The sequence below is a fragment of the Pistacia vera genome, unplaced genomic scaffold (assembly GCF_008641045.1).
Source record: "Pistacia vera cultivar Batoury unplaced genomic scaffold, PisVer_v2 Contig260, whole genome shotgun sequence".
Lineage (NCBI taxonomy): Eukaryota > Viridiplantae > Streptophyta > Magnoliopsida > Sapindales > Anacardiaceae > Pistacia > Pistacia vera.
The window spans coordinates 1,162,585-1,183,579 of record NW_022196069.1 but is presented as its reverse complement, the minus strand read 5'-3'; the positions used below and the strand labels follow the sequence as shown (position 1 = coordinate 1,183,579).

The window sequence follows — 20,995 nt, the reverse complement described above, 5'->3', positions numbered from 1 at the left end:
CAAGCAATAATTAATTATATTTAATTATTATATCTTAAAGTGTTAAGATTAATGAGATGAACAAAAATAACCTTTTAATAGTTAAAGGGTAAAAAGGGTAAATTTATGGGTTGTTAATGTAAACTAGTTTAGTTTACATGGGCCCTTGAATAATATTGATTATTCAAAGGGTAGCATATTAAATTCGTGGGGTCCCTTTATAAAATAAGATTTTATTGGGCTTGGAAGTGAAAAATAAATAATTGCAAAATAGCCCAAGTATATATAAGTGCAAAAGGTTGCATTTTTGTTCATTATTCACTTGTTCACTCAAACACAAACTAAAAGCTCTCTCTCCCTAGCCAAGGCCACTCTCTAATCCTCTCAAGGTGGTGTTAAAGTGTGGAGGTTTCATTCTTTTGAAGCTAATCTTCATCAATCCAAAGCAAAAGAGTAGGTATAATCTCATATCCAAGCTTTGCATGTAAACCGTTTTTTTAATCCATGCTTTCATTCTCCATCTCCACCACTCTTCATGCATGCTGAATCTTACAATTATCTTATCCACAGATGTAATCATACACCAAGGAGTTTTTTTTTCAAAATGTCATAAGAATCTCTTCCTCAGACCAACCCTACCTCTTGTAAACATCAATCTTCTTATCCCACACGGATTTGGGAATTACCAACATTATATAAATAGCAGTAACAAACTATGATCTTATAGTATTGATGCCCATTTCCTTTACCAAGTCCACAGTCTCTTCAAACCGACCAGAGTCATTTATAAATTTTGAAGGCCAATTACTAAGTAACCTAACAATATTTGATTCAGGCACACCATTATCTCGCAAATAACTGACTTTAGGTGCAATCAATTTTTGAAGATCACGATAAAGAACCCTTGGAGAGTGTTTAATAGTAGTAATAGCCTTTTCACTTATTGAAGCAAGTTACTAAGGTAATGAAAGGAAGGGATTATTTGGTTTTTTAAGCTCCTTTGTAAGATAGCAAGGTCCTAACATAAAAGTTTTGCAAGATCACGACTTGAAATGCCTTTGGAGTGAAAAAAAAAAAACTCAAGTTTTGGCAAAAGGATTTTCTCAGGATTGCACAAAAGCATTTTTCTGCATTTTCTGATGAGGTCTGAGATTTGGGTTTCTGAGAAGCCACTGCTCTTGAAAAAGTTTACCACTGAGTCTGGTCTTTCTAGAGTATCAAATTGAACTTTTTTGGATGCCGTTAGACCGGATTCAAAAGACAACCCACATGAATTAATAAGGTAAGAGACGGTAATAGATTGTTCATCTGAGTTGCTTGAGATGTATTTGACAAAAATTGGACACGAAAAATCTTGAAATTTATTAGGGTTTAATAGAGATAAGTTAGCGTATCTTCCATGACTATGAAGTAAATTTCTGAAGAGAAAATTAAACATCATAGTTGCAAAAGTGATTGAATAAACTCACCAATGCTTGAGAGTTGAGAAAATTTCTTTGAAACCTCGCATTAATTTGTATTGCCATTGAACTTGAAATCTTGAACAGGTGAAAGTAAAACCTGAAGCGTTTGGATCATATAATGTTTTATTATAGGGGTATATTATAATAACGGAAAGAAAGATCACGTTATAGATTACTGATAATGTTTAGAAAATGTGTTTGGTTGATTTGAATAAATTGGTGAATAATATGTTTGGTTGGAGGAGAAATGTATGGGTATGTTATATAGATTACTAAATTGTCCTTCTTTTTAAATAGTAATATAATAGTATTTTTTGAATATTTTTTAACCCCTTACATTTGAAATTTTACTAAAACACTACAACCATATAAAACTTTAATTTATAGCAAAATCACCCATATCCACCCCAAGCCAGTACCGATAGTCAGTCACCACTGTCAGTCGCCGTCGACTATTGACGGAATGGCACACGACTGGTCGTATATGGCCGGTCGTGCGCTAACAAAGTCGAAAATGGCCATTTCACGGCCATAAAAATGTTAGATCTGGCCGTTTGGCCGAAAAAGGCCTTACCAGTGCACAACCGGCTAGATCCTGCCAGTCATGCACCATTATGATGATTGACATCAGCGGCCAACGGTGGTGAGTCACGGCTGGCGGCGGTCATGGGTGACTGAGAGTATTTTGTTAACTTTTAAACTTTTTGTGGTTGGGGTGTTTTAGCTAATTTCTCAAATGTAGGGGGGTTGGGTAATTGTTATTTGGTAGACATTTGAGAGTAATTGTGTCTGAAATGGTTTTTAATTAAGGGCAAAATAGGTAGAAAAATCAGATTACCCCAGTAATGTTTTAATAACACCCCAAACAAGGTAATAAGATTACCCTCTACATTACCAACAGTAAACATTATTTGCAATAAAAGATTACCGTAATATTTTATTACTTGCAAATCAAACACTGGAATCTTGCAAAATAAAAGAAGATTATCTCCGTTATCTTATATACCCCTGATACAAATGACTAAGTGATAAAGTTTAGAATTGTAGGCAGACTTCACTATTTATCGGTCCAACCAAAACGGCAGCGTATGGTTCAAAAAAGGTAATGCATTATTTTGGCGTAAGACAATTAGAGCTCTTGTAAGTGTAGCTTTCAAAATAGGCTTTGTCATCCATAACTACGGAAAAAACCGTACACACCCTACACTTAGAATTTTCCTTTAAATATTAGACTTGACTTATTTTAACTAACACAATTACAAATATACCCATGGTCATCATTCAGATTTGACCAGTTTACCCTCAGTGAATTTCTTTTAATTTTGCTTGAAATCAAGAAGAAAATTAAACAAAGTTAAGAACTTTGTCTAAAAAACTTGTAGATTCTGAAGCAAATTAAGAACTAAAGTTCGGAAAACAGACAACCCAGATGAAAAAAAATGAAAAAACGAAGTCAGATCTAAGAGAAGAAGACAAAAAAAAAAGGTGAGTGGATGCTTACTAGGATTTGGTTGACATGGTTGAGGTAGAAGTGAAGTGGATATTGAAGAGATAAAAGTGAAAGAGAGAACTGGGAAGCATGTTGTGTTTAATAGCCTCAATTTGTAAATCACGGCCAACGATTTGAAGATCGTGGCCGACGATCTGCAGATCGCTAGCCGTCATATGAGATCACTGCCGGCGATTGGGGATTGAAATTTATTTTTCATTTTTATTTTTTTAATTTCGTTTTTCATTCTTAGTTTAGGTTTAATTTACATTTTTTTAATAACAAAAATGACTAATTTAACCTTATACAAGTTAATTTTAACGAAAAAAGTAAGGGCTTGGGGTGTAGAATGGGTATTGTCTGCAGTTATGGGTGACAAAGTGTCATTCTTGAAAGTTACAGGGCTTAGCTAAAATTAGAAAACAAAGGGAAACTAACAGGATTAATCAAGACCAGAGATTCCAGTATGATACATGATTATAAATCTTAAAATCTCATTGTTGAGCATATTCTTTACTCGAAACAGAAAATGAAAATAAACCATGGGTAATCTGGAGAGAAGCTCTTTTTGGATTGAACTGAAGTAAGTCTGAATAGAAGATCAGTGTTCAGATTCTAATGTGAGCATGTTACAATTGCTGAATTCCTATCACCATATATAATCACTAACAAAGTGAAGTGCCAGTAAACCAAGATTAGTCTGGACTGAATGCTCTTTCTGGTTTGAACTATAGAAAGTCTGAATACAAAGAATTTCACAAAATCAAGTCACACAGAATTGGACCATTCAGATGTAACCATATCAGAAACAATACATGCTTACTACTATTTACTGATCAGTTGATCATCTTTGAAAGATCGAAGCTTCTCTTTGTACAGCTTCTTTAGCCTGGGAGATTCATCATAACAACTCACAAACTTCTGCAAGAAGGTCTTTTCACAAATGAGATATGGTCTAACCGAGAGAAAATTGGCCTTAAGCAAACCTTTGGATGATAGAAACTGAACAACTGCAGCACGAGGAATAATTCTCTTCTCCAGGCTCAATGAAAAAAGAATTGGCCGCTGGGCAATGGCAGAAGGCTCCCAACCCATTTTGTTCACAAAAATGTCCATTACTGCCATTATCTTATCATCGGATGTCATCATACACCAAGGATTCTTCTGAAATGCAGCAAGAATCTCTTCCTCAGACCAATGTAACCTCTTGTAAACATCAACCTTCCTATCCCACTCGGATTTGGACATAATTGACATTACAGCAATAGCTTGGACAAACCGTGCCTTTAAAGGATCCATACCCATTTTCTTCAATAAGTCCACAGTCTCATCAAAACGATGAGAATAATTTATGAATACAGCAGGCCATTTACAAAGTAACCTAACAATACGTGGTTCAGGTACACCAATATCTCGCAAAACATTGAATTTAGGCGCAACAAAAATTACAAGATTACAATAAAGAATAGAAGGAAATCGTTTAATTAAAGAAATAACCTTTTCAGTAGATTGAAGCATGTTACTTAGATAAGTAAAAGAAGGGATTATATGGTTGTTTAAGCTTCTTAGCAAGAGAGTAGGGCACCGACTTAAAACAGTGGCAAGATCAGTACTTAAGAAACCTTTGGAGTGAAAAAACTCAAGTTTAGGCAGAAGGTTTCTCTCAGGATTGGACAAAAGCAGTGATGGGCATCTTCTGATTAGGTCACAGATTTGGGTTTCAGAGAATCCACTGTTCTTGAACAAGGTGAGGACTAAGTCAGTTTTTTCTCGGGTTTCTAATTGAAATTTTTTGGATGTTTTTAAAGCAGATTCAGGTGACAACCCACATGAATTAACGAGGTAAGAGACTGTAAAAGATTGTTCATTTGAGTTGGTTGAGATGTATTTGACAAATATTGGATTGAAAAATTCTTGAAATCTATGGTTTAGTGAAGCAGTAACAGCGTATCATCCATGATTCTGAACTAAAGTTCTGCGAAGAAAATTAAACGCCATGATTGCAAAAATAATAGAATACACTAACGTCTAACCTATCACCTTATGCTCCAGACATATCCTTCAGAAGGCTCGCTTACTTCAGAAATCTGTTTAAGTTGAGCAGGGGGAGAAACTGAAACCCTCGAATATTATGCAGCGGCGCGGCAAAACTTTCTCTGACTCATAGAAACAAGAATTTTTATTATCCTTAAAACCCTGTTAAAGTTCTTGAAACAAAATTTTGTTATTAAAGCTCAAAGCCCAACCGACCTCTGCACTATTGGGCTTCTCGGGCTTCATCTATAATTTGTTTGTGGACGATACAAAAATCATAATTTTGACCATTGACGATTGACAACGATGATTCAATACACTAATAAAATAAAAAAAAAGGTATTTGATAATGTTTAATCTAAATCAATGAAATCAATTAAGTTTCATCAATTTATTGTTTAAAATTAATTTTGTATTCTGGTCCTCAGGACTAGACACAAGCAATGTTGGGAGTCTCTCGATGAGGATTGGAATCTGGGCTTTGGAGAAACCATAGTTCTCGAAAAAGCTGAGAACTGAATCAGCCCGTTCTGAGGTTTCAAAATGCACATGTTTAAAAGCTGATAAAGCAGAGTCTAAAGAAAACCCACGAGTTGATGAAGTATGAAACAACAAAGGAGTACTGATTTGCATTGCTAGAGGTGTAGTTAACAGATAAAAATGTGTACTTCTGAAGATAACTCAAAAATCTGGAGTAGATGCTCTTTCTGACTAAAATTAAAGCCAATCTGAATACAAAGAATTTAACTAGATCAAGTAACACTATCATTTTGATGCCAACATATTACAAATGCCGCTTTCCTTTCACTTTGCCATCTTTGTAAGATCCAGCTTCTCTGTACAGCTTCATTAACTGGGGCGCTTCATCATAACAATTCACAAACCTCTGCAAGAAGGTTTCTTCAGGAAGTTTAAATGATGTAACCGGGTTATAGGGATTATTCTTAAGCAAACCTTTGGATGACAGATATTGAAGAACTGAACCACGAGGAACTATTCTCTTCTCCAAGCTAAGTGAAAGAAGATTTGACTGCTTCAGAATGATAGAAGGCTCCCAACCCATTTTGTTTACAAAATGGTCCATCATTCTCATAATCTTATCCACAGACGTAATCATAAACCAAGGATTCTTTCGAAATGTTGTAAGAATCTCTTCCTCAGACCAACCCCACCTCCTGTACACATCAATCTTCTTATCCCACTTAGATTTGGGAAGTAACAACATTATATAAACAGCAATAACAAACTGTGATCTTTTAGGATTGATGCCCATTTCCTTTACCAAGTCCACAACCTCTTCAAAACGACTACCCTGATATGCACAAATGAGAGACCATTTGCCAAGTACCATAACAATATTTGATTCAGGCACACCATTATCTCGCAAATAACTGACTTTAGGTGCAATCCATTTTTGAAGATCAAGATCAAGAATGCAAGGAGATCCTTTAATAGCATTAATAGCCTTTTCACTAGATTGAAGCAAGTTGCTAAGGTAATGAAAGGAAGGGATTATTTGGTTTTTTAAGCTCCTTCGTAAGAAAAAAGGGCACCGACATAAAAGTTTTGCAAGATCACAACTTGAAACGCCTTTGGAGTGAAGAAACTCAAGTTTTGGAAAAAGGGTTTTCTCAGGATTGCACAAAAGCAGTTTTGGGCGTTTTCTGATGAGGTCTGAGATTTGGGTTTCTGAGAAGCCACTGCTCTTGAAAAAGTTTATCACTAAGTCTGGTTTTTCTGGAGTATCGAATTGAACTTTTTTGGATGCCCTTAGAGCAGATTCAGAAGACATCCCACATGAATTAATAAGATATGAGACGGTAAAAGATTGTTCATTTGAGTTGGTTGAGATGTATTTTACAAAAATTGGACACGAAAAATCTTGAAATTTATTTAAAGCTAAGTTCGCGTATCTTCCATGACTATGAAGTAAATTACTGAAGAGAAAATTAAACATCACAGTTGCAAAAGTGATTGAATAAACTCACCTATGCTTGAGAGTTGAGAAAATTTCTTAAAATCTCGCATTAATTTGGAGAGCCATTGAACTCGAAATCTCGAACAGGTGAAAATAAAACCCTGGTAAGAATTGGAGGCGGACTTAAAACATATTTATTGGTCCCACTAGAAAACGCCACCGTATAGATCAAATTAGGTCATGGTATTATCTGGGCAATGGGCCTAAGACCATTGTACACTATAACTTTCAAAACTGATAACTGTAGAAAATACTGAGTACACCCCCTACCCTAAGGATTTTCCTATAAATATTATACTTGACTTATCCCATTCAGATTTTTGCATCATGCTACAATAAACTGTGACCTTAACGGATTGATACCCGTTTTCTTCACCATGTCCACAGTCTCTTTAAAACGTTTAGAGTAGTTTACCAAAACCATAGGTCAGTTGTAAAAAAGCATAATAATATTTGGTTCAGCCACACTACCGTCTCACAAATAATCGACTTTCAGGAGGAAGACGATTTTGAAGATCACGATCAAGAATAGTTGGAAAGTGTTTAACAGCAGTAACAACCCTTTTTCAGTAGATTGAGGCAAGTTACTAAGGTAACTAAAGAGTAAAGAGGTAGGTAGAATTACAGACGGATTTGGCAAACCGTAAATAAAAGACATAAACTCACACAAACCAATCATTCTCCAAATTTCATTGAAATCATTAACCTATTCAATTCAGCTTCTCTTTTATATGTTTCAATGTCATAAAAGATAATTTGACTATTGAATTGGTATGCCTTCTAAACAACAGCATTGTGGTCAAAAGACCAATATGGCTTAGCAAAAACTTGTTCGTAACCGAAAGCAAAGGAAATTAGCTGCAGAGCAGTAAGAGGACTAAGCAAGGCCTAATATTTCCAGTATGATAGATGGTTTCGCATCTTAAATTCACATTGCTGAGGATATTTTCTTTACTCAAGAGACAAACATGAAAGAAATTGAAAATAAACCATAAGTAGTCTGGACCAAAATCTCTTTCTAAATAGCAGATCAAGGACTACAGAGAAAGAGCATCACTTTTGATTTTGAAATAAACATGTTATAAATACTGCATTGCATTCTCTCTCTCTATTGTAATAAATTTCTCTTCTTTGAAAGATTCAGCTGCTCATTGTACAGCTTCATTAGCCGGGGAGCTTCATCATAACAATTCACAAACTTCTGCAAGAAGGGCTTTTCACATAGCTTAAATGGTGTAGCCGAGAGAAGTTTATTCTTAAGCAAACCTTTGGTTAACAGATACTGAAGAACTGAAGCACGAGGAATAATTCTCTTCTCCATGCTCAATGAAAAAAGAACTGGCTGGTCAGTAATGGCAGAAGTCTCCCAACCCATTTTGTTCACAAAAAAATCCATCACTGCCATAATCTTATTCTCAGATGTCATCATACACCAAGGGTATTTCCGATATGCTGTTAGAATCTGTTCTTCAGACCAACCACACATCTTGTAAAAATCAAACTTCTTATCCCACTATTGGCTTCTCGGCTCATCTTAATTTGTTTGTGGACCGATACAAAAATCTAATTTTGACCATTGACGATTGACAACGATGATTCAATACACAATAAAATAAAAAAAAGGTTTTGATAATGTTTAATCTAAATCAATGAAATCAATTAAGTTTCATCAATTTATTGTTTAAAATTAATTTTGTTTTCTGGTCCTCAGGACTAGACACAAGCGATGTTGGAGTCTCTCGATAAGGTTGGAATCTGGCTTTGGAGAAACCATATTTCTAGTGGCGTATCTAGGAATTTCTCACAATGGGGGCAAAATAAAACAAAAAAAAAAAAAAAAAAATCAATCATAATTACACTTTTTTTTTATTATTATAATGAGCTTCAATGAAAATTATAAATAAAAAATAATATCTTCAAAAAATACATTTTTGTAAAAATAAAACAATTTTCCTCCAGTTTCCTTGACTATTTTCCTAGTCGAAAACGTTGATACATCTCATTGTCAATTATACAAATATACATCTTTCTCAATATAGATGACCAAGCAATCATTCATCTATTGATCTCCCATTCGATTGCTAGCCCATTTTTCACACAGTTCTTATAAAAAAAATCTTTTCAACAACGCAGTCGCAACTGATAAAACCAATGCAACTTTCACAGCTTATACACCAACGTATGCAAATTCTTTTTTAAACCAAACTAAATTCTTAACCAATCAAAATTTCTTATAACTCAACAAATTTATCACAAGAACGTATGTTAATAACATAAATCTCAATCTGATCTCAAGTAACCACCACTCAAGTGCAGAAAAATCTAATTGACTGACCAACCCATTCTTTTCTCTCTTCTCTTTCCTTTTCCTTGCTTCTTCTTCCTTTCTTCTTATGGTTTTTCTTTTTTTTTCTTTATTTTGACAAACAACCTAGTTTATATATAAAACACTTCTTTGAATTATGAAACTGTCCAAGATTCTCTTATTCTCACCTGACCTCATCACATTAGCTTGTGATGTAAAAATGCTCGATTTCTCCCCTCAGTTAAATGTAAACCCAATAGTCTTATTCCTTCATTTTCACTCCTAATAACTTTTAAAACTAACCCATCCTCTTGCATAAAACTAAAAATACAAAATATGAAATATATATATATGATTAAAATAGGGTTTTACAAAAATAAAACCAAACTAGCTGTGAGAACTGTTCCCAAAATCTCATAATCACTATAGTGTAAAATTAAATAATATAAGATATGGACTTTTTTCAAAAGTTGAGTGGGGACTTAAGTCCCCTCAAGTCATTGGATCCGCCACTGCATATTTTCTCGAAAAAGCTGCGAACGAATGATCAGCCCGTTCTGAGTTTCAAAATGCACATGTTTAAAAGCTGATAAAGCAGAGTCTAAAGAAAACCCACGAGTTGATGAAGTAGAAACAACAAAGGAGTACTGATTTGCATTGCTAGAGATGTAGTTTACAGATAAAAATCTGTACTTCTGAAGAATACTAAAAATCTGGAGTAGATGCCTTTTCTGACTAAAGTAAAGCCAATCTGAATACAAAGAATTTAACTAGATCAAGTACCACTACATTTTGATGCCAACATATTACAAATGCTGCTTTCCTTTCACTTTGCCATCTTTGTAAGATCCTTCTCTGTACAGCTTCTTAACTGGGGCGCTTCATCATAACAATTCACAAACCTCTGCAAGAAGGTTTCTTCAGGAAGTTTAAACGATGTAACCGGGTTAAGGGATTATTCTTAAGCAAACCTTTGATGACAGATATTGAAGAACTGAACCACGAGGAACTTTCTCTTCTCACAATCTCTTCCTCAGACCAATGCAACCTCTTGTAAACATCAACCTTCTTATCCCACTCGGATTTGGACATCGTTGACATTATAACAATAGCTTTGACAAACTGTGACCTTAAAGTATCCATACCCATTTTCTTCAATAATTCCACAGTCTCATCAAAACGACGAGAATAATTTATGAATACAGTAGGCCATTTATAAAGTAACTTAACAATATGTGTTTCAGGTACACCAATTTCTCGCAAAACATTGAATTTAGCCTCAACAAAAATTTGAAGATTACAATAAAGAATTAAAGGAATTCGTTTAATTAAAGTGATAACCATTTCACTAGATTGAAGCAAGTTACTTAGATAAGTAAAAGAAGGGATTATATGGTTGTTTAAGCTTCTTAGCAAGATTCTAGGGTACCGACTTAAAACAGTGGCAAAATCAGTACTTAAGAAGCCTTTGGAGTGAAAAAACTCAAGTTTGGGCAGAAGGCTTCTCTCAGGATTGGACAAAAGCAGTGATGGGCATCTTCTGATTAGGTCACAGATTTGGGTTTCTGAGAATCCACTGTTCCTGAACAAGGTGATGACTAAGTCAGCTTTTTCGGGGGTTTCCAATTGCAACTTTTTTGATGTTTTTAAAGCAGATTCTGGCGACAACCCACATGAATTAATGAGGTAAGAGACTGTAAAAGATTGCTCATTTGAGTTGGTTGAGATGTATTTGACAAATATTGGATTAAAAAAGTCTTGAAATCTATCGTTTGGTGAAGCACTAACAGTGTATCTTCCATGATCCTGAACTAAAGTTCTACGAAGAAAATTAAATGCCATAATTGAAAAAATAATAGAATACACTTACCTTTCACCTTATGCTCCAAACATCTCCTTCAGAAAGCTAGCGTACCGTTTCAGTTGAACAGGGGGAAGAAACTGAAACTGAAACCCTCGAGTATTATGCAGCGGCCCGGCAAAACTTTCTATGAAGAAGAAACAAAATCTTATTATCAAAGCCCAGCGGACCTCTGCACCATTGGGCTTATCGGGCTTCATCTATAATTTGTTTGTGGGTTTGTTGTCTTCGATTGNAGTGAAGGAAGGGATTATAAGGTTCTTTAAGCTACTTTCCAAGATACGAGGCCTGCAACAAACTATTTTTGCAAGATCAGGATTTGAGAAGCCTTTAGAATGAAAAAACTCAAGTTTTGGCAAAAGGGTTTTCTCAGGATTGTACAAAAGCAGTTGTGGACATTTTCTGATGAGATGTGAAATTTGGGTTTCTGAGAAGCCATTGTTCTTGAACCGGGTGAGCACTAAGTCTGGTCTTTTTGAAGTTTCGAATTGCACTTTTTTGGATGCCCTTAAAGCAGATTCTGGAGACAACCCACATGAATTAATGAGGTATGAGACTGTAAAAGTTTGTTCTTTTGATTTGGTTGCTATGTATTTGACAAATACTGGACACACGAAATCTTGAATTTTATTATGGTTCAGTGAAAGTAAGTAAGTATCTCTACCATGATTGCGAAGTAAAGTTCTGCAGACAAAATTAAACNAAGAAAAAAGGGCACCGACATAAAAGTTTTGCAAGATCACAACTTGAAACGCCTTTGGAGTGAAGAAACTCAAGTTTTGGAAAAAGGGTTTTCTCAGGATTGCACAAAAGCAGTTTTGGGCGTTTTCTGATGAGGTCTGAGATTTGCGTTTCTGAGAAGCCACTGCTCTTGAAAAAGTTTATCACTAAGTCTGGTTTTTCTGGAGTATCGAATTGAACTTTTTTGGATGCCCTTAGAGCAGATTCAGAAGACATCCCACATGAATTAATAAGATATGAGACGGTAAAAGATTGTTCATTTGCGTTGGTTGAGATGTATTTTAAAAAAATTGGACACGAAAAATCTTGAAATTTATTAGGGTTTAATAAAGCTAAGTTCGCGTATCTTCCATAACTATGAAGTAAATTACTGAAGAGAAAATTAAACATCATAGTTGCAAAAGTGATTGAATAAACTCACCTATGCTTGAGAGTTGAGAAAATTTCTTAAAATCTCGCATTAATTTGGAGAGCCATTGAACTCGAAATCTCGAACAGGTGAAAGTAAAACCCTGGTAAGAATTGGAGGCGGACTTAAAACATATTTATTGGTCCCACTAGAAAACGCCACCGTATAGANTGCTATTAGAATCTCTTCTTCAGACCAAACCCACCTCTTGTAAACATCGAACTTCTTAGCCCACTCAGATTTTTGCATTAACAACATTATATGAATAGCTATAAGAAACTGTAATCTGAAAGGATTGATACCCATTTTCTTTACCAAGTCCACAGCCTCTTTCCAACGAGGGTAGCTTACAAGAGCCTTAGGCCAGTTATAAAGAAGCATAAGAACTTTTGGTTCAGGCACGCCATTATCTGGCAAATAATTCACTCTAGGAGGAAGATGATTTTGAAGATCACGATAAATATAGGTGGAAAGCGTTTAACAACCATTATAGTCTTTTCAGTAGGTTGAAACAAGTTACTAAGGTAAGTAAAGGAAGAGATTATATGGTCTTTTAAGCTGCTTTCCAAGATACGAGGGTTGCAACAAAATATTTTTGCTAGATCAGGGCTTGAGAAGCCTTTGGAGTGAAAAAAAAAATAAAAATCTAGTTTTGGCAAAAGGGTTATCTTAGGACTAGACACAAGAAATGCTGGAAGTCCATTGATGAGGATTGAAAATTGGGGTTTCGAAAAACCGTGTTTCTCAAAAAAGCTGAGAACTGAATCAGCCTGTTATGGGGTTTCAAAATGAACATATTTAGAAGCTGATAAAGCAGATTCTAAAAACAACCCACATGAGTTGATAAGGTAATCTTTTTCTAAAGTCATTAACTCATTGAGTTTTTTCAAATGTTTTCCTAATGGGAGAGAAGAAAATTAGCATGCCTTCCAAAAACATAACAGATATCAAGGAAATTAAAATCAACCAAAGGTAACTAGTTGCAGAGTTTTAACAAGACTAAACAAAGCCAGAGATCACAGTTCGATACATGATTATACATCACATTGCAGAGCCTGTGCTTTAGTCAAGAGACAGCATGTCACAAGAAGAAAACAAAAATTGGATTATATGCTCTTTTTGACTAAAAGTAAAGCCAATATGAATACAATGAATTTAACTAGATCAAGTAACACCCTTATCATTCTGATGTCAACGTATTACAAATGCTGCTCTCCTTTCTCTCTACCATCTTTGAAAGATCCAGATTCTCTGTACAGCTTGATTAACTGGGGCGCTTCGTCATAACGATTCACAAATCTCTGCAAGAAGGTTTCTTCAGGAAGTCGAAACGATGTAACCGGGTTATAAGGATTATTCTTAAGCAAACCTTTGGATGATAGATACTGGAGAACTGAAGCACGGGGAATTATTCTCTTCTCCAAGCTAAGTGACAAAAGAATTGACTGCTTCAGAATGACAGAAGGCTCCCAACCCATTTTGTTTACAAAATGGTCCATCACTCCCATAATCTTATCCACAGATGTAATCATACACCAAGGATTCTTTCGAAATGTTGTAAGAATCTCTTCCTCAGACCATCCCCACCTCTTGTAAACATCAATCTTCTTATCCCAGTGAGATTTGGGAATTCCCAACATTATATGAATAGCTATAACAAACTGTGACCTTATAGGATTTATACCCATTTTCTTTACCAAGTCCACAGTCTCTTCAAACCGACCAGAGTCCTTTATAACTATGTAAGGCCAATTACTAAATAACAATACAATATTCGATTCAGGCACACCATTATCTCGCAAATAACTGACTTTAGGTTCAATCCATTTTTGAGGATCACAACAAAGAATGCTTGGAGAGTGTTTAATAGCAGTAATAGCCTTTTCACTAGATTGAAGCAAGTTACTAAGGTAATGGAAGGAAGGAATTATTTGCTTTTTTAAGCTCCTTCGTAAGACATTAGGTCGCCGACAAAAAAGTTTTGCAAGATCACAACTTGAAACGCCTTTGGAGTGAAAAAACTCAAGTTTTGGCAGAAGGGTTTTCTCAGGATTGCACAAAAGAAGTTTTGGGCGCTGTCTGATGAGGTCTAAAATTTGGGTTTCTGTGAAGCCACTGCTCTTGAAAAAGTTTATCACTAAGTCCGGTTTTTTTGGAGTATCAAATTGAACTTTTCTGGCTGTCTTTAGAGCAGATTCAGAAGACAACCCACATGAATTAATAAGGTATGAGACGGTAAAAGATTGTTCATTTGAGTTGGTTGAGATGTATTTGACAAAAATTGGACATGAAAGTAAGTAAGTATCTCTATCATGATTGCGAAGTAAAGTTCTGCAGAGAAAATTAAACATCACGATTGCGAAGTTATAGAATGTACTTACCTAAGTTTGAGAGTTGAGACTTGAGACAATTTCTTCAATAATCTCGCATAGTTGGAGAGCCGTTGAACAGGCGAAAGTGGAACCCTGGTAAGTTGCAGATCTGAAGGCAGGCTAAACATACTTAATCCATTCCCAAACGACAGCGTATTTTTGTAGAAAGAGCTTTGAGTTTGTAAATACGACATTCCGTTTGAGGCAATTGGGTTTGGGCTAATGCAACATCTGTTATGTTGATTGGACACACTTGAAATCACCCAAGTTTATTTTTATATTTTCTTCCCAATTAACTTCACCAATCTCATCACCTAGAATGAGATGACTTTCTAACATAATAATTTTTAGTCTCATTTACAATGACACCATGATAGAACAAACTTAAAAATCTGTGATAGACTATATAATTTGCAACCAACTCTTCAGTGGTTGAGTAGTTTGACAAAAGACTTTTAAATGTATTACTCAAGAGGTTTTGTATTCAAATATCTCATCGGATGCTAATAAGAGTGACCATTAAAACTCTTATTCGATCAGTAGTTTCGAGATTCTAGAGGATTAACTAAGATGTGCGATTGAGATGATTGACTTTGCAACTTAGCTCATGAAAAATAATTACTTTTTTTTTTCAGTAGAATTCTGTATTCAAAGCAACCACTAATGTAAATATGCTTCCTCGTGTTTTAGTTCTTTCTTAAACAAGCAAAAAAACAATTCATTAGTGATTGACACATCAAATTTCCTCATGATTCGTGAGCTTCTTTACAAATAAGACAACGTATTACAGTAGCAGAGAGCATAAAGGCACTCTCCTGAAAAACAAGTTAAAAAAGAGTCTTATTCATCTGAGATGTCGGATTATGTAAGTAACACCCTCTATTAATCTTCAAGTTTAGTTGGGTAGGCAACTGTAGATAAAATACATATAAACTAAAACACACCAAACATTCTCCAAATTCTACTGAAATCATTAATCTATTCGGCTTCAATGCCATAGAAGATAATTTGACCATAACATGAATTGGTATGTCTTCTTCATATCAGCATTGTGGTTAGAAGACCAATATCGATACATCAATTTTGCTGGCTTAGCAAAAAATTGTTCGTAACAGAAACCAAAGACTAATATTCCAGTATGATACTTGGTTACACATCTTAAAATCACATTGCAGAGGCAAACATGAGAGGAATTGAACATAAACCATAATCAACTGGACCAAAAGCTCTTTCTGAATAGAAGATCAAGTACCACAGAGAAAGAGCATCACTTTTGAATGTGATGTAATCATGTTATAAATGCTGCATTGCATTCAACACTCTGGTCTAATCAGTTTCTCCTCTTTGAAAGATCTAGCTTCTCATTGCACAGCTTCACTAGCTGGGGAGCTTCATCATAACAATTCACAAACTTCTGCAAGAAGGTCTTTTCCCATAGCTTAAACTGTGTAGCTGAGAGAAATTTATTCTTAAGCAAACCTTGGGTTAAAAGATACTGAAGAACTGAAGCACGAGGAATAATTTTCGTAGCACGAGGAATAATTTTCGTCTCTAAGCTATATGAAAAAAGACTTGGATTCTTAGCAATGTCAGAAGGAATAATTTCAAATAAACCATAAGTAATCTGGACAGAAAACTCTTTCCCATTTCAACTAAAGAAATTATGCATGCAAGTCTGATCAAGATCAAGTACCACAGAGAAAGAGCATCAGTTTAGATTCTAAGATAAACATATTATAAGTTCTTCATTCCTATCTCTCTATACTAATCAGTCTCTCTTTTTTGAAAGATCCAGCTTCTCTTTGTACAGCTTCTTTAGCTGGGGAGCTTCATCATAGCAATTAACAAATTTCTGCAGGAAGGTTTCTTCACGAATGGTATAAGGTGTGGCCGAGAGAAAATTATTCTTAAGCAAACCTTTGGATGACAGATATTGAAGAACTGAACCACGAGGAACTATTCTCTTCTCCAAGCTGAGTGAAAGAAGATTTGACTGCTTCAGAATGACAGAAGGCTCCCAACCCATTTTGTTTACAAAATGGTCCATCACTCCCATAATCTTATCCACAGATGTAGTCATACACCAAGGATTCTTTCGAAATGCTGTAAGAATCTCTTCCTCAGACCAACCCCACCTCTTGTAAACATCAATCTTCTTATCCCAGAGAGATTTGGAAATTGCCATCATTATATGAATAGCAATAACAAACTGTGACCTTGCAGGATTTATACCCATTTTCTTTACCAAGTCCACAGTCTCTTTAAACCGACTAAAGTCATTTATAAATATGCAAGTCCAATTACTAAGTAACCTAAAAATATTCGATTCAGGCACACCATTATCTCGCAAATAACCGACTTTAGGTGCAATCAATTTTTGAAGATCATGACAAATAATGCTTGGAGAGCGTTTAACAGCAGTAATAGCCTTTTCACTTGATTGAAGCAAGTTACTAAGGTAATGAAAGGAAGGGATTAATTTTTTGTTTAAGCTCGTTTGTAAGATGCTAGGGTCCCGACATAAAAGTTTTGCAAGAACAAGACTTGAAACGCCTTTGGAGTGAAAAAACTCAAGTTTTGGCAAAAGGGTTTTCTCAGGATTGCACAAAAGCAGATTTGGGCGCTTTCTGATGAGGTCTGAGATTTGGGTTTCTGAGAAGCCACTGCTCTTTAAAACATTTACCAATAAGTCTGGTTTTTCTGGAGTAACAAATTGAACTTTTTTGGATGCCTTTAGAGCAGATTCAGAAGACATCCCACATGAATTAATAAGGTATGAAACGGTAAAAGATTGTTCATTTGAGTTGGTTGAGATGTATTTGACAAAAATTGGACAGGAAAAATCTTGAAATTTATTAGGGTTTAATAAAGCTAAGTTAGCGTATCTACCATGACTATGAAGTAAATTTATGAAGAGAAAATTAAACATCGTAGTTGCAAAAGTGATTGAATAAACTCACCTATGCTTGAGAGTTGAGAAAATTTCTTTAAAGTCTCGCATTATTTTGGGGACCCGTCGAATTTGAACTCTTGAACAGGTGGAAGTAAAAGTGTCAAACCCTGGTAACTTCAGAATTGCAGGCTGACTTGACATAATTATAGGTCTCACCAAAACGCCAGCGTATCGTTAAAATTATGGCAATATATTATTTGGGCAATCAGCTTAAAAAATTACAACCCCTGTAACTTTCAAAATTAACTTTTGGCACCCAGAACTGCAAAAAACACCAATTACACCCCCGACCCTGTTAAATCGCGACCAACGATTTGCAGATCGCGGCCACGATCTCCAAAGGCCGGTTGTGATTGAAATTTATTTGTTTATTTATTTAATTTCGTTTTAATTTTTTAGTTTATTTTTAATATTTAAATTCTTTTTTATAACAAATTAATTTTAACGGAAAAATGTAAAGGCCAGGGCTTGGTCTTATATTTTTGAAAGTTTCAGGGGGCGTAATTGTCCTAAGCCCTTTGGGCAATTTGTATTAGGGTTTTCTTTCTTCTAACTTTATAACTAATACTCTGCATAGACAAAGGCATCTCAAGTAATTTAAGTAGTAAACAATAATGTTAGAACTTTATTAAACTAAATTTTATTATTTTTATTTCATTTATTCAATCAATAATTCTTCTACAATCCAGGGGGGACTCAAACTAGGACCGTGCAAAAAAAAGGGGTAATCGAACTGAATCGAATCCGAATTTTCGGGTCGGTTTAGAAATTTTTTTATAAGATACTCGAATTTTCGGTTTGAGTATCGGTTATTTAATTTTAGAAAATCAGGTACCCAGTTTTATTTTAAAAAAAAAAAAAAAAAAAAGCAAAACGTAGACTTTCAATTTTCAAAGGCAAAACTACAAAAACCGCAAATCTGAAACAAATTAGAAATCCCTTATGCCCTAAAACTAAAACCTGTCACTACGTCAAGTACTCAAGTCCTGCAGAACCTGCACACAGGCGCACAGCTGCACTCAAACTCATCTCTTTCACTCTCAAATTCAGATCCTCGCCTTCTCCAGTCTCAGTCTGCATCTGCACCGCACAGCCGCACTCAATACTCATCTCTCTCACTCTCAAATTCTCCAATCTCAATCTGCATCTGCATCTGCATCTGCACCGCACAGCTGCACTCATCTCTCTCACTCTCAACAGCCGCAGTCATCTCTCTCACTCTCAAATTCTCTAGTCTGCATCTGCAGTCTCCATTAAAGTCTAAAAATTCTCTACTAATCCACTGAAATTTTCTTCTTGAGACTGCAATATGTCAGGTGATTTCACATTCTCCATTGCAAAGAGAAGCACAGGCAAGTCATGTGAAAGTGCTTTTGGAGAAGGTGATATTGGAGGTTTCCCATGCTTTTTCTTTAAATTTTTCTACTAACGGCTACTTTTCTTTTCTATTCAAATGCCTTCAATTAATTCATTCAATAAAAGCGAAGGCATGAAAGAAAGAAAAAATCAAATTCTTGAATGAATGAATAGTATGAGTAAACAAAACTGTTTTTTTTCACTGCTTCTTTTATTTCTTTCTCTTTTAGCTTCTGCTTCTTCCCGTGCAACTTTGAGTGCATAATTTTTGGACCATGAATTTCAAAGCTGGTGCAGTCTGCTGTGTAATTTTAAAATTTTAATCAAATTCAGGTCACAAATTTGTGACCCGAATTTTCAGGTACCCGCAAAACCGGGTATTCTAAAACCGATTCGATTAGCGGATACCTTTTTAAGAGTATCTGAATATTCAAATATCCGATTTTCAGTTAAAACCGAAGCGGATACCTAGTTTTGCAGAGCCCTAACTCAAACAACAATAATATTAGACTTACCGGCTCTCCCTACCTATTTTCTATCCAGACTGACGTGGCAGATGCCACCTCATCTACCACGTCAGTCCATCCCCCCCAAAAAAAGCAATTACCGATTCGAGCCTACCAAATTAAAATCTGCCTCCTTAATTTCATTTTCCCCAAATTTGCAAACCCTAAAATTTTCCCCAAATCAATTCCAATTTCAGATATTCTAGCCACCACAGAAAATGGTTTCAGTCACACTTCATGCACGCACCACCACCGCACTCCAATTTCACCGATGTAGCCAAGCCGACCTTTCTCGCTATTGCCTCTCTTTAATATTTATATATTTCACACTACCATGTTTGAACTCCCTTCCAATGGTTTACCAACCCATCACAACAACAACCACCACAATCCAATTGAAGCCACAGTCAATCCAATTGAAGGGACAGTCGACGCTCGCACCACCACATTTCGCCGCCGTCCTTTACTAACGCGACCAGAACGAGGTCGCTAGCAAGATAAAGGAACCAACATCACAGCCTGTAAGGTATGGATGTAACCATTTGGGCAGGCAGGTTATGTTTTTGGAAGGTGACGTTAGATTTTGTATTGAGGCAAACAAGTATTGGTCGTGTATAATCCAAGTATAAAATAGTTTTTTGCATTGATGCATCATAAATAAAGGGTGTATTCCTAGAGCACCCATTACAAAGGATGTGCTTTGCATGAGCAAAGGAGATGGAGAAAGTAGCTATAATCAGAACTATTCTTTTACAGTCAGTTTTTATTATTTTTTTTCAATGGTTTAAACCTAACGTATTACACGCAATATTGCAGCAAAAATTAGCCACCATATCCAAGCCTGTAGTACAGAGAGCACTTGAGTCTCTTTAGTATTTATATGTCTGGCTTCTATTTTATATTTATTGAAATCTGTTGATACTTGATTTTGGACACCAACGACTCGCACGTGCAAAGTGTTAAGAGAGTCTTAGAAATTACACGTGATGAATCCATGAGATTTGAATATAGAGCTGAGATTATATATGTTGCAGAAACATGAATAATAGACTGACAAGAGAGGTTTTTATAGTGGTTTGGATGCTTAAAGTAGATCTTACATCCACTGTTATTTTATTGTTCTCTGGCTATTTTTATGATATTGCCCGTAAGGCATATAAAGATGGAGAAATATTTTGTTTACAAAGAGAAATAATGGAACTCAAATCTATGTCTAGCTTTCATATGCCTAACTCCCATTTTCATGAAGAGAAGTGTCAATTTATACACCTGTAAGTTCAATGTAATAAGTGTTTTGCAAGTTGTCTTGACACATGAACAACTCTCATCCATTTTTTTCTTAAAATGAGATAGGGTTGGTATAAGATATCTTTGAGGCGGTATGGGCTTGACAGAAAGTATAATTTGTTTTTTAGGTACTTATTGAGCTGACATCAGCGTGACATTTTAGGCATAACAAAATTAAATTTTAAATTAATCAGAGATTATTAATGCAGTTATTGAATCTGTTTTTGAGTGGAAAGGTTAGGTATAGATTTTAAATTCTCCA

At 35.3% G+C, this 20,995-nt stretch overlaps 3 protein-coding genes across 4 annotated transcripts; all 3 read right to left on the bottom strand.

Annotated features, from left to right (window-relative positions):
- Positions 1-3,566: 3,566 nt before the first annotated feature.
- On the bottom strand, positions 3,567-11,218 carry LOC116132763. 2 transcript variants are annotated; one of them, XM_031418430.1, is made up of 3 exons: positions 11,119-11,203; positions 10,288-10,830; positions 3,567-4,126 (listed from the first exon to the last, which is right to left on the bottom strand). In XM_031418430.1, exons 2-3 carry the CDS (start codon positions 10,590-10,592, stop codon positions 3,757-3,759), a joined length of 675 nt encoding a protein of 224 aa, XP_031274290.1. In that variant the 5' UTR covers positions 10,593-10,830; positions 11,119-11,203; the 3' UTR covers positions 3,567-3,756. The 2 variants fall into 2 exon arrangements, with proteins under 2 accessions (XP_031274290.1, XP_031274288.1); XM_031418428.1 differs by having other exon boundaries at positions 10,288-11,218.
- A 1,997-nt stretch (positions 11,219-13,215) lies between these two features.
- LOC116132764 lies at positions 13,216-14,766 on the bottom strand. Its single transcript, XM_031418431.1, has 2 exons — positions 14,641-14,766; positions 13,216-14,442 (listed from the first exon to the last, which is right to left on the bottom strand). Exon 2 carries the CDS (start codon positions 13,945-13,947, stop codon positions 13,459-13,461), a length of 489 nt encoding a protein of 162 aa, XP_031274291.1. The 5' UTR covers positions 13,948-14,442; positions 14,641-14,766; the 3' UTR covers positions 13,216-13,458.
- A 1,633-nt stretch (positions 14,767-16,399) lies between these two features.
- LOC116132811 (transcription termination factor MTERF2, chloroplastic-like) lies at positions 16,400-17,386 on the bottom strand. The gene has a single exon (XM_031418478.1). It carries the CDS (start codon positions 17,384-17,386, stop codon positions 16,400-16,402), a length of 987 nt encoding a protein of 328 aa, XP_031274338.1.
- Positions 17,387-20,995: the final 3,609 nt, after the last annotated feature.

Bases quoted from the DNA above. Each gene is read 5' to 3' on its own strand.
- LOC116132764 (XM_031418431.1), bottom strand. From the start codon at position 13,947: ATGGGTATAAATCCTATAAGGTCACAGTTTGTTATAGCTATTCATATA.
- LOC116132811 (XM_031418478.1), bottom strand. From the start codon at position 17,386: ATGTCTTCTGAATCTGCTCTAAAGGCATCCAAAAAAGTTCAATTTGTT.
- LOC116132763 (XM_031418428.1), bottom strand. From the start codon at position 11,090: ATGGCATTTAATTTTCTTCGTAGAACTTTAGTTCAGGATCATGGAAGA. The intron at 4,127-10,287 runs GTCTGAGGAAGA...GAGGTTACATTG, and splicing joins GTTTACAAGAGGTTGCATTG to GTCTGAGGAAGAGATTCTTG.